This window comes from Carlito syrichta, unplaced genomic scaffold, assembly GCF_000164805.1.
Source record: "Carlito syrichta isolate Samal-C Ts95f unplaced genomic scaffold, Tarsius_syrichta-2.0.1 Scaffold303116, whole genome shotgun sequence".
NCBI classification, from domain to species: domain Eukaryota; kingdom Metazoa; phylum Chordata; class Mammalia; order Primates; family Tarsiidae; genus Carlito; species Carlito syrichta.
Window position 1 is genome coordinate 463,490 of NW_007247212.1, and position 14,181 is coordinate 477,670.

At 43.0% G+C, this 14,181-nt stretch overlaps 1 protein-coding gene across 2 annotated transcripts in view; it reads left to right on the forward strand.

The window, feature by feature from the left end:
- The first annotated feature begins 552 nt into the window (after positions 1 to 552).
- Positions 553 to 14,181, forward strand: part of IYD (iodotyrosine deiodinase) — a 33,056-nt gene continuing 19,427 nt past the window's right edge. For both annotated transcript variants that reach the window (XM_008057749.1, XM_021712181.1), the window contains exon 1: positions 553 to 737. In XM_008057749.1, the coding sequence (XP_008055940.1) occupies positions 560 to 737 (178 nt within the window). In that variant the 5' untranslated portion in view covers positions 553 to 559. The remainder of the gene's footprint in view (positions 738 to 14,181) is intronic.

The window sequence follows — 14,181 nt, forward strand, 5'->3', positions numbered from 1 at the left end:
CATATGTTGGTTCAGGCACCATAAAAAAAAAAATTAAAACCTCAGAGCAGTGTTTCACAAACATGACATTTAAAATGCAGCTTACCAAATTTCTTTTCTGAAAATTTTCTTTCAGCATATTTGAATTGACTGGAAATCTCTTCTTTTAAAAACAAATTCTCCAGGTGATTTTTAGCTTCAGGCAAGTTGAAGACACATTTCTCACAGAGAAAAGTGATACAGAAAAAAGACGAAATGTTTTTTACTGCTACCAAGATCAGGTGTATTAAAGTGCTTACTCAGATCCTGGCAATTGTCATTTAAGAATATATTGATCAAGTACACAGTTTTAAAAAGCGAGTGCACGATGCATGATCAATCCACACACGTGACTGTGATCTTTGCTCTTTTGCAAAGTCCTCACAGAGTCTGAGAGTTCTGCACTTTGTTCCTTCCCCAGCACACCTCTTTCTTCCTTCCTCCTGCCTCCCAGCATTCCCCACTCCTGACTCTGTTTGTTTAAGAAGAAGTGGGAAGTGTTTGTGGGAAGAGTGCATGCCTTCGGGATCAGACTCTGACCATGCTTTTCCTGACTCCGGTCTTGGTAGCGGTTCTCTGCGTTGTGATTGTGTGGATCTTTAAAAATGCTGATAGAAGCACAGAGAGAAAGAAGGAGGAGCCTCGAGTCAGGGCTGAGGTTCACCCCTGGGTGGATGAAGACTTAAAAGACAGCACTGACCTTCACCAAGCAGAAGAAGGTAAAGACACTGGCGATGCTTAACGTCTCTGTTGTAGAGGCCAATGAGAGCAAGTCGCTGGCAGGGCTATGGAGAGGAAGAAGCATGCAGGACAGACTCATGACCATCCTCTATTGTACAAAGAAGTTAGTGTGTGACGATGACAGATCCTCTTTCTCAGGCAGTGTGTTTGTCAGCTACTGGTACCAACTCCCCTTTGTTTTGGACGTCAAGAGAAAAAGCTATTGAGGGGCTGAAGGTTTCTCTGGTTCCCATTCCGTTCTGGCTGTGAAAGCCTTTCTGGAGGGTCTCATTGCAGGCTGACCATGGGGCGAGTCATCAGGTTTAGAAAAAGGCCTTTGTAATCTACAAAATGGCATCTACCTTAGGGTTGCCACCTTTCACTGTGGCAGGCTCTGGGGGTGGGAGACAAGGGTGGCCTCTGCGCTTAACAAGCCGAATGTCAAGTTCAGTTGACAAGATGATACACAAGAGAGTAACCAAGAGGTTCAGTGGAACTAATCCTTGGGTGTTTAGAGCAGCCTTGGGGGTGAGATGGGGCAGTTAAGAAAAGGACAGAACAGGCCTGAGAGGATGAACAGGATATAAATTGCAAGAGGCAGGAGGCATGTCGGGTATGAGGGACAGAAAGAATGAAAGCACAGGAAGGCCTGGGAGGGGGTGAGAAAGGAAATGGGGTATTGAGGGTGGGTCAGCTGATGGCTGGCCTTGGAAAGAAGAGGCGATGGAGGAGACAGGGGAAGGGAGAGACTGGAGGAGCCCTGAATCATCTGTGTTAGCAGCTTTACCTGGGATGGGTTTGTGGGATGGATTCAATTTGGAAGAGACTCTGTGATTCCCAGCTGGGCTAGTGATACCCCCTACCCCAAACAGAGACTACCTGGAAAAGTGTGTGTGTGTGTGTGTGTGTGTGTATTGAGTTGTCTTGATCTCAGGCCAGGGGCACAGGATGTCCAGCTGGTTCTAAGTACTGGGAGCCAGTCATGATGAATGTCTGGAATACCAACTCTACCCAGCTGAGACACATGTCCCAAAGGGACACCTGTTAGGAAGCTGCGTTGTGATTTGTTCTAGTGAGAATGGCCTGGATGGTGGTGGCCGTGGGGATGCAGTGGGAGGGGTGGGTCAGAGGGAAGTTACAGGGAGAACAAGGCTTACTAATGAGTTGGATATTGGGAGAAATAAGAGTCAGAATGATGCTATCATGTATGGGGGAGGGGATGGGGACCCAGCTTAGAGGGGAAGACCCTGAGTTCTGTTGAGGATGTGTTCAAGTTGAGATGGTACTGACACATTTAAGCAGAAGAGGGAGAGAGGAGTCCAGGTGAGGGACCCGGGCCACAGACACTGGGTGGAGAGTCATCAGCATGGGGAAGATACTTGAAACCTGGAGAACTAATGAATTCACAAAGTGGGCATAGCTAGAGAGAAGGCTGAGGATAGAACCTGGGGGACACATTTAGTTAAGAAGAACTGTGGCAGAGAAATATACTACAAAAAAGGAGAAGACATGGGAAAGGGAGCTCCAGGATAATAACAGTAACAAGCAATTATATAGCACCTACTATATCCAGTCAGTGTCATATTTTATATAGAGTAAATAATTTTATCTTCATGACACTACAACAAGGTAGGCACTATTAGAATCCCTACTTTACAGATAAGGAAACTGAAGCCCCAATAATGTAAGTCACGCGCCCAAGAAGGTGGTGGTAGAGACAGGACTCAGGCAGTCTGGCTCCAGGGTCCAGGCATATAATTGCTTGACTGAGCTGATTCTCCCCTCCGAGAATGACCTAGAACAAGGAGGCAGGAATTGGCCAGTGGGGGGACACATTCTCCAAGAGATAAGTGTGCACTGAGGCCTGACATGGTGACTCATGCCTGTAGTCCCAGCACTTTGGGAGGCTGAGGCAAAGGGATTGCTTGAGGTCAGGAGTTTGAGACCAGCCTGGGCAACACAGTGAGACTTTGTCTCTATAAAAATAAAAATAAAAAAGCTAGCTGGGTGTGGTAGTGCTTGCCTGTAGTCCCAACTACTGGAGAAGCTGAGGTGGGAAGATTGCTTGAGCCCTGGAGTTCAAGACTGCGGTGAGCTATGATGGCACCACTGCACTCCGGCTTGGGCAACAGATTAAGACCCTGTCTTAAAAAAAACAAAAACAAAAGGACTGAGGAAAGACTGCTGGATTTGAAGACCCAAGAGGTTTGAGGATGCAAGAGAAATTGGGCAGGCTGCTGGGAGTCAGGGCCTGGGGCTGGGGCTGGAGGTTTGGAACACAAAGCAAAGCTGTAGGGCCTCACTCTTGTGCTCTACCTGATAATTCATTTTTGCAAAATCCTTTGCCTCTTCATTCTCTGTTCCCTTCCATCCTCATCCTTCTCTTACCTTTATTCAGAGGAATGAATGGAACAGTCTTAGTGTCCTCTTCCACAGCTGTGGCGAATCTGGCCTGAGTGTAACATCCACAGACCTCTTGTCAGAATTTTTGTTGTTTGCATAAGCTATGCATGCTAATGTCACATGGTGGGTGGCAAGAACCAGCGCTTAAACCCAGGCTCCTTTTTGCCACCCAAGTCCCTGCTCTCAGCCACAAGATGCATGGACACAGTCTAAGTGGGGCTCTCATTCTACACTTAGAAGAAATTGAGCAGACAAATGCTAAAGATACTTGGGGATGACATCAATGACTGCAAATAGACACTTAGATTCAAACCATTTTGAATATTAACAATGAGGTACAAAATAGTAAAATAAGTATGATAGGCCATTGTAGTGTGAGTTTAAAAAAAGATGGGTACCTGTCCAACCTCCTGCAGCTCTGATTCACAAAGAACTCCTACTTCATTTTCATAAATCAGGGAATTATCTTGTGTGAGAGTAAGGGTGGAAGATCACCATGCTCGTTAGATGTAAGCTACAGACTTCCTTCGGAAACCAGCCACGTGTGGTATCCGGTTAATACTATCAGTTCCTTGTTTATTTACAGCTGAGGTCTGAGAAGGAGAAGTTTCTGGTGTACTGAGAATACCTCAGATTGTGCAGCTAAAGTGAACTGAAAAACCTACACACACGTCTTCTAGTTAGACCCAGATTCCTGGAAGCTCACAGGAGTGGGAAAAGAAGAAAAAGATGTAGAAAACACATGTCATTAAGATGTGTTCATTTTAATGTTGGTCGGGTCTGTTCTGCACTTTGCTTCACTGGCCATCCCAAAACTATTTTATTCTACCTGAAATGTTGATTAGGTGACCCATGTTGTCTAGTCTTTGCCAAGAAAAGCCTATGTTAAGATGTTTATTTAGATTAGCACCTAAGAACAAAAATGTTCCCACAAACTTGAGAAGGACAGGTTGGTGTGCACCATGATAAGTCAGAACTGGTTTCAAGCCTGTATAGTAGATCAGTGACTACTCACCTCAGTGGAAGACTGGTGAGCGAACCAATCAGTGTCAGCCTCAGCCTCTTGCTTCTGAAAGATTCCTGTGAGACCATAAAGTTTTAGAATGAAGAAAAGTTAAGTTTAGATGAGAGATGGTTAGCGAAGGGAAGGAACTTGAGTGAAGACATTGTCCTTGAGATCAATAATACTAGGGGAGAGTTAAGTTCAGCACAGGACACTGGGGCACAGAAAACAAATTCTGTCAACTTCACTCCATTGCTGTGCAGAGAAAGATGCATATTTTTTTTCCTACCCAATCTAGGTTCATGGCTGAGACCCCTATAACAAAAGACAGATTGATGACAGAAAGTGTACAAATTTATATAATGTAAGTTTCGTGTGATATGGGAGCCTTCATAAGAAAATGAAGACCAAAGGGATGGTTAAACTTGTGGATTTTTATGCTACACTTGATGAAGAGTGAACAGTTGTGGAGACCTAAGATAGGACAGAGGGGATATGATTTAATGGCAGTAAACGGGGAAACTTCACAAGGCCTGTGTGTTCAGATTCTTCTCTGTGTCCCTGTGTCTTCAGAGATAAGGTTGCTCCCTTCCTCTGGGTATGAAAAGGTATCTTTCACATGGGAGTCATATGACCTGCTTCAGGGGGGACAGAAAATCCTTCCTAGATCTTATGAGCTGCTTCAGGAAAGAAGGGCAGTGGAGGGTCAGTGAGACCTTTCTGCTTCTGCTGTTTTCAATATGCCAGCTTTGGGGGTAGCATATCCTGAACCCCAGCAGCTTAAGGATACCATTGCTCTATACAAGGTCTCTCTACCGCCCAGACCACAGCTCCCCAGCCCCCACCAACCTTAGTGCTGCTGATGAAATTATCTATCCTGCAGCTAGGTGTAAATGCAATAGATCCATTTCCCGTAGTGTGCAGGAAGTTAATACACTGAGACACCAGGTTGCAGCAGAGAAAAGGTGAATCATGAGGCCACCAAATGAGGAAATAGGAGGAAAACTCAAATCCATCTTTCCTGGGAGTTTTGGGATAGGGATTTTAAGGGTTTTGGAGTGGACCAAGGTGTAGAGATGGCTGATTGGTCGAGGTGTGCAGGGTGAAGTCATTGAACAGGTATGTGAAGAAATTGTGTTCTTGGAATGATTCCATTCCTCTGTGGGGGTCTTCAAACTGGTTGGTGTCAGCTGTTTCACTGGAATTTAGGATCTGAACAACATCTTAAGCAATTCTTAAAGCCTTGGGATCCTGATGTCAGGGATCCTACCTATCTTAAACAAAAGCTTTATGACGTTGACATCAGAATTCCTATCTATAGGAACAATGGCGACATGAATGGTCAGTTTCTAGAGCTATGTCACTTGGCGGTTACAAGGAAGTGGGTCAAATTGCAGCCTGCTTGATGCTTAATTCTAACTCTATTTCTATCCAGAATTCATGTTAACCCTGTGAGGGAGGGTTATGGAGTGAAATGACTGAGAGGCCCAAGTAGGGAGCAGAGCAACACTGAGGCAGCTGGGAAAGAGGCATTCTCGGAGCAGGTGCTGAGCCCCAAAGTTGCTCCCACCCCCCTCCCTACCTCTAGCATCTGTCCACTGAGATAGACAGCTACATCACCCTCATCCTTAGTAACATTGCTCCTCTAGGCTCCCAAAATTGCAGGGAGGGAATGAGTATGATGTGATACAAATTGCCCTTGGTTTCATAGTTACAAAATAGTTGGCCCATTTGCAAAGATTTTGAAGTAGAGTTTCATAAAACACAAAAGCAATTTATTTAGAAATGCAACCAGAAAAATACCTCCATGTTTAACGTGAAAGGATAGAAGTGGGCTGGCCCTGTGGCACCAGGCAGAACTACACGTGCTGACTGAACCTAATTATGGGGCAATGTAGGGATTCCTTGGCATTACAGCAATTGTAGGGGCCAAGGGAAAGCTTCCCCTCTGCCTTCTGAAAATCTGCTAAAAATGAACTGACAAAAGATGGATTAAGAGAAGAAAGGCATACAGATTTATTTAACTTGTACAGGGGAACTGCAAGAGGATGAATACTCAGTGTGGTCCAGATGCTTCTATTTCCTTATTCATATAAGAGGAGAAGATGGGGGTGAAATGAATGATTTTCAGGGGAAATAAATGAGCCCAAAGAGCAATGACTTGGGATGAAATTTCTCTGAACTGGCAGGAAGGTGAGGGGTAGAAATGCGCTGTGAACAAAGTTTTTTTTATTATGCAGATTAAGTCTTCCTGGAAATCTCTTGGAGCTGCCCTCACAAGAATAGATGTCTGGGTATGATGACATTCCCAGTTTCTTCCCTTCTCTGGTGGTCGATTTTTCCTGGTTATTTGATGAGATTCCAAGGGAGAGGATCTTAAGACAATTACTTTTTTTAAAAAATAAATTTCCTTGGCTAGATAAGGAAACTCCAGAGAAAGAGTTCCTCCCAGTGCTTCAGGAAAGAGAATCAGAGAGACAGGGAGACAGGGGCAGGTCAGAAAGAGACCTTGAGACTGCTTCATTGGTTCAGCATGTCAAAACACCATATTTTGGGTATCATTTGCTGAGCCCCAATGCAATATCACAAGCCTAGCTACTGTTGGTATTAATAACAATCCCCAAGTGTGGCAGCACAAGAATTACATTAAAAAGCAGACCATAATAGTGCACATTTGCTTTGGAATACATGGGCTTCAGAGCCTGAATAAATACCTAGTGTCCTGACTGATCTAGGGTATAGATAGGAAAACTAGGGAGTTTACAGAGGCTATTGTCTGGCCTCTCATAGAGGGCCACATTCCTCAGAAGCAGTCAGGAGTTCAAGGGATAGAGAGAAGTGGTCCCTCTTGTATTTGTTCTCTGTCCTGTGGTTCCCTCCTGTGCCATCTGTGGGGAGCTTACTGTGCTCCTAGCCTGGCCCTGGGGCTCCCATTCCCCAGCAGAGTATAGACCTTCTGTCCCAGGAGAGGCTCTAGGCAACTGTGCTGTGCACTGCTCTGAGAGCCACTCAGGATAATTCCATCCAGGAATGATGAACACCACTTATTTGCCCTGGCCAGAGATAACAACGGGCACTGATAAGGCCCAGGCAACAGCCTGCCTCATTCTGCTAGGTTAGGATCCCTTGCCTTGGATTTTAGAAGCTGCAGAAACTGCCAGGTCATGCACCTAGACTGCCTTTAGTTTATACCAGTGCCGAGTGGATCTTAAGGGTGAGTCGCTTACCTTTCAAACAGTGAAGGAAGCATCTCATGTATCTGCCATATACACTTACCAACTACAGAGGCTGTCAGGTGATCTTAAATGATGTTGAAAGTATCACTGGTGTTGAAAGTCTTTATTGACACGTTCGATGAAGTTCAGTGTTGTCACTGTGATATTGATGAAGTCTGTGTTTCGTTCTGGATTGATTGCTAGAAAGCTGATAGGTGTTTATAACCACTGCCCCATCACACCTACTTCCTTCTAGCTAAATGTGCACAGTTGAGTTTGAAGTGCCCCTGCTAGTAAAGGGTAAAAAGAAGTCTCCTTTCCAGTAGCTATGAGACAACAGTGGTACCTGCTAACACGGTTGGTGGTGTTTCTCAGTCTCTGAATTTCCTTCTGATGAGCATTCTTCACCCCTTCTTCCTTCCTCTTTTTTCTTTTCTTTTCTTTTCTTTTTTTAAGAGATAAAGTCTCACTGTGTCACTCAGGTTGGAGTGCAGTGGCACCATCATAGCTCACTGAACCTTGAACTCCTGGACTCCAGCAGTCCTCCTATCTGTGTCCCAAGTAGCTGGGACGACAGGCATAACTCACCTGGCTAATTATTTTATTATTTGTAGAGACAAGGTCTTACTATGCTGCCCAGACTGGTCTAGAACTTCCTGGCCTCAAGTGATCCTCTCGCTTCAGCCTCCCAAAATGCTGGAATTACAGGCGTAAGCCACCACACCCAGCTGCTCCTGGGTTTTGATAGAACTAGCAGTGAAGTGTGTAGGTGTAGATGCTGGAGATTAATCCTCTACCTGAATTCCACCTGAAGAATGGCCGAGTCTCTCAGGGGCAGGTCTTTGACCTTCTTCCTCCCTTTCTGTGTTTCTAGTTATTATTCTCATCTTTATGTGAAGGCTACCACATTGGATCTCACCTTAGGGCTCAGACTTTTCCTTTCACACTTGACATTTCCACTGGAATGACTCACCAGCATCTCAAATTAGTCAGACTGTTAATTTCTATTCTTCCTTTCAGCTCTCACCCAATAGCTCATCTCTTAGTTCTCTGATCTCCACAGACATTTCATCATCGACACAGGCATTAAAGCCAGAGGCCGGGCGTTCATCCTTGGCTCTTCCCTCTCTCTCCCAACCACTCGAAACCACTCATATTGGCAAGTCTTATCATTTCTATCTCCAAGATGCTTCAAGAATTTGTGCACTTCTGTCTTCCTTCTGCTCTCCCAATGCTCCCAGCCAACATCATCTCTCACCCAGGCTATGGCAATAACCTCTGTACGAGTCTTTCTTTTTCATTTTATTTTCCTCTGATCTATACCTTTCAGAGCATGAGTTACATTACGGCACCCTTCTGTTTAATATTTATCTGCAGCTTTCTGTGGTACTGAGGCTTAATCTACGATCTTACTAAGAGGCCCCACGACCTGGCTCTTGCCTATTTCTCCATGCTTATCCAAGCAATTCTCTCTCTTGCTCAGTAAGACCAATCACATTTAGGTGCTTTCAGCTGTTCAGATGCATCTGAAACACGACCTCACCCAGGCTCAGCCCCCAAGTGCTGACTCTTTCTTATTATTCGGATTTCAACCTTACATGCTGTGCCTTCAGAGAGCCCCTTTTTGTCCTCCCACTCTGGGCCACCCCTTTTTATCCTCATCACTTTATAGAAAATTAATAGTCATCATAGGAGTGATCATGTTTGGTAATCCTATGCTTATGTATGTTTGCTACTTTGTTGAAATGTTTGAGCACCAGGAGTATTACTGCAGTGAGGAACACAATTACCTTCTATCCCTTCCCTGAAATTTCTCTAATCAGAGAAGATTAAAACTCATGTCACAGAGGGAGAGATTAAAAATTAAACACCACACCTAGAGCCCAGACAAACTTTGTCCCAAGCCATTGCTTGTTCTCAGGTCCCATTCAATTCCCAAAGAGAATTATTCACTCCACTGTCTGAAATGTGGGTCCATTCATTCTCCCAAAAATCATTTACTGCTACACGCCTCCTTTCCTCCTCCCCTACAAAGAAAAATATAAGTACTCCATTGGGTTATTAGATAATCATTCTCCTGTGATTAAAATAAATGTGTATAGCCAGGCTCGGTGGCTCAGCCTGTAATCCCGCGCCTTTGGGAGGCTGAGGTGAGTGGATTGCCTGAGACCGTGGGTTCGAGACCCACCTGGGCAACTTGGCGAGACCTCATCTCTACAATAAATCAAAATATCAGCCGGGCGTGGTAGTGCACACCTGTAATTCCGGCTACTCGGAAGGCTGAGGCGGAAGGATCGCTGGAACCCAGCAGGTGAGGCTGCGGTGGCCAGGAGCGGCCACTGCACTCCAGTCTGGGTGACAGAGTGAGACTCCAACTCAAAAATAAAAATAAAATAAAAAAATAAAATAAATAAAATAAAATAAATGTGTATGCCTTTTCTTGCTATTAATCCATCCTTTAGCGATTCATTTTCAATGAACCTCTAGAGGGTGAAGGAGAAAGCTTTTTCTATTGGCCCCTACAATACACAAGCTATATCTATTTTGTTCATAATATATACCCAGTAAATGTTCAATAAAAAGCTTGTTGAACAAATTGTATATTCCCACCTTCTAGGAAGACTTTGGGAATTTTACTAAATGTAATTTGTATTATACATAGTATTTTGTGTTTTGCAAATATACATGGAACACTTTATTTTCCAAAGTAGTCATACCCACCAGAGATTTATATTCCACTATGCCATCCTTCCCCCAAAACTACCATCACTACTGTCACCAACAACAACCATTGCAAAATCACTGCCACTGGCATCCCCTGAGCAGAGGTCTAAAAGGAGAAGGTTGTTCAATCCCACTAATATAGACAGGTCAACTTTAGGACCTACTCACTCTTTCATGCTTTGCTACTTTTAGCTAATGTGTAATACTTATGTAATCCAGGTATCAGCTGAGTTTACCCTGTTTAGAAAAAAAATAAACTAAAAATGAGCTTTATAAAAGACTGATTCCTCAATCCCACATGCAAATGCCCTCTCAAGGATCCCTGAGAATTCCCAGAGAACCTGTGCTCTCAGGGCCCAGCTCTAAGGTTCAGGTTCCAGGGACTCCTGATTTTTTTCCAAGTGTTTTCCTCTCCCACTTCACATCAATTTACCTGTGGAAATCCGCCTTTGTTTCTTTTTCCTCTTTCAGTAATTTCCCCATTTCTCAACTACTCACACAGCATGAGAGCGTTTGGGGCAGCCCCTTTGTCCTTTTGAACCTCTGTTTTTTGGGCCTCCCTTTGGACTCATCTCCCCAAACTCCATTCTTCTCACTTTGTGAGAAGTGCTCTGAAAGACAGTAGGTCGTGTAGTCCAGGGACTCAGCAGCACAGGAGAATCATTAGAGGTTTAAAATTTTACACCGTCTCCTTCCTGTCAGTCTTGGGAGGGAAAGTAAGTAACAGGGAGATTTATTTTCCACTGACACAATCATGCTACTTTACTCAGAAAGCAGAAGTATCTATGGCCAGTTTTGTTTATATTTTCAAGTTATCTTTCATTGTTTTAAACTCTACATATTTCTTGAAAGTGTTGAGATTTTAAATATGAAACAGGAATTTTAAAGTGTTGGTTTTGCAATTGTACTGTGAAAAGGGTAATGTGGCAAGAAACTCATCTCTAAGGATCTAAGTTCCCACTATATCTAGACTTTACCTACTTTCATGGAACTTGAACTTTCACCACACTGAGAGAGTGTCAAGTGTTGTTTCTTCTTTTTCAGAAGTCTTATCTAACAGTTCTGATAGGCTGACTTATCCTTGATTCATTTGGTGATTAATTTCTCTCATTAAAAAAGTTATTATTATTGGCTGGGCACAGTGGCTCAAACCTGTAATCTCAGCACTTTGGGAGGCCAAGGTGAAGGAATTGCCTGAGCCCATGGGTTCGAGAACAGCCCAGGCAACTTGGCAAGACCTCATCTGTACAATAAATCAAAAAAATTAGCCTGGTGTGGTAAAGCAAACCTGTAGTTTGCTTGGAAGGCTACTTGGAAGGTTGAGGTGGAAGGATCTCCTGAGCCCAGCAAGTCAACTCTGGGGTGACTATGAGTGTGCCACTGCACTCCAGTCTGGTGATGGAGTGAGACTCCAACTCAAAAAATATATATTAAAATTATATTATTATTATTGAGACAGCGTCTTACTTTGTCACCCAGACTGGAGTGCAGAGGCACGATCATGGCTCACTGCAGCCTTGATTCCCTGAGCTCAAGTGATCCCTCTGCTTCAGCCTCCTGAGTAGCAGGGACTACAGGTATACACCACCATGCCTGGCTAATTTTTTCATTTTTTGGAAGAGACGAGATCTTACTGTGTTGCTCAGGTTGCTCTCAAACTCCTGGGCTGAAGCAGTCCTCCCACCTCAGCCTCCCAAAGTGCTGGAATTATAAGAGTGAGCCATTATGCCTGGCCTGTTTATATTCTTTTGAATTGATTCTTTTGCTTAGCATTATATTTGCAGAAGTCACCCAATTTAGGCATGGAACTGGAGTTCATTTTCACTACTGTATGGTATTCCATTTATGACTATCACTATTTACTGTTGATGACAATTTGGGTTATTTGTAGTTTAGGGCTATTATAAACTATTTCTATGAACATTTTTTATACTTGTCTCCTTGTACATATGTGCATAAACTTAATCTGGTGTATACACAGAAATGCAGGATCATAGTGTGATGGGCATGGTGGTGTACCACCCAGAACCCTCTTCTAGAAAGGCTTGCTGCCTCTGTTTCTGAGAGTGCTTCAGCCTCTTCTAGAGATTGCCTCTGCTATATACAGCTGCCTCACCTGAGATCCTGCCTTTTCCAGGGTGGCCCACATCCAATGACCCATTGCAGTAAAGGTATAAAGGCCCAGCCATTGTGACCTAATTTGAGACAATGCTGATGGGCCATTTGAGTTTCAAAGTAGCCCTTGCTGTTGGCTGAGGCCATCTCTCAACTTATATTGTAGCTGGCCCTCTTCCACTTAGTTCCACTTCTTTCCTCTTCCTCCTATGGGTTTTGATCCCCAAAATACTTCTTAAAAACGTTCCCCAACACTAGACTCAGTCTCAGAATCTACTTCCTGGAGCAGCCAAGTAGAGACATCTAGCATACATCTATATTCACTTTTACTAGATAATGCTGAGTTTTAAAATCTGTGGACTGGTGTTTTTCATTAATTTTGGAACTTTTCCAGCCATTGTCTTTTCAAATATTGCCTCTGTCTCATCCTCTTTCTTTTCCTTCCAAGACTCTAATTAAATGGTTAGACCTTCTCACTGCATCATATTTTTCTGTCTTTTCATGCTACATTTTGGATAGGTAAAAAGAAACTATCTTCCCATTGATTTGTTTTCTCTTCAGCTCTGCCTACTTTGATGTTAAAGCTATTAATTGAATATTTAGTTTAGGTTACTAAACTTTTGAATTTTTATTTCTAGAAGAACTGTTTGGTTCTTCTTTCAAATTTGCTGTCCCTTTTTGCTGCCAAAATTGTCAAGTATATCTTTTATTTATTTGAACATAATGAGCATGGTCGTTTCATGACCTGTGTCTGACAATTTCAGTCTGTGGGTCTGGTTTTGATGGTTCTTATTCGTGACTTTTTGTTTTCTTAAACGTATTGTTATCTCTAATTATATTCTGGTCATTCTTTTGGAAAATTACTCATAAAACCTTTTTGAGGTCTAGGACATTGGTACTTATTCACAAGGAAAATTTGCTTTTGTGCCTATCTTTGTATGTAACACAAATACTCTGGGTAACTTTAACCTAAGGTCAAGACCTGTGGTTCTTGGATTACTCAGATGATATTACCTTAGACTGCAAGTGCATACCAGGGCTGATTTACTGAAAATTCACCTGTACTGTAGGAATGTAGACCTTCAGGATCCCAGCTTAAAGTCTGAGGACTACCAGGACCCCAGACCTGAGTGGACCTGGGGTTTTGGTTTTTGGCATCAGCCTTGATCTCCAATCAGAATCACAGCTGTTTCTTGGTCATTGGAAAATGTTCTCTGGGTTGTCGAGTGCTGATCTACCTCTACAGGTACTAACCTTCACCTAGATTTTGACTCATTTCTCACGCCACAGAGGAAGTCTTCAAAGCACAGATGCAGAAAACGTTTTAAAATATATTTTACTAATAAATCTAATTACTTCAGCTTGTAGGGTTGGTACAAATTATCTAACTAACCATCACTGGAAGTGGAAATCCTTTAGCAGATGTCACAACCATAACCTCAACCATGACACAGGCAATCCATGTGATCAAAGTGGATTTGTATCTACACAAACAAGAAAGTAACAAACAGTTGTCTTATATCACACAGTTCAAGGTATGATATATACATCATATCAGGCAAATATAAGCTAAGTGTTGGGGAGGTTGCCACATACATACCCACATACACATACATTTTGATAGCTTGAAAAATCAGTTCTTATCAGGCTGAAAAGTATTAGGACAGGTTTGTAAAGACTGAATTGTTGTGTAAAAGAACCATTCATTCATTAGATCCTATTGATATCTTCAGTGTCTATTTCCTGGGCAGCCTTCTCGGTGACACTTTCTTTATGTGCTTCAAAATTTTCTGAAAAAAATCCAACTCATAACAATTCATTCTGATTTGTTGTATTGAGGTCTACTTTTTGTACTGATCTCCTTTAGTTATCTTTTGCCTCCTAGATTCTAGGAATTGATGAAGTTCAACAACAACCAGAAGCCCAAGACTAGTCTAAGACAAGCAAGGAATATATATATATAATTTTTCCTCCATCCAAAAC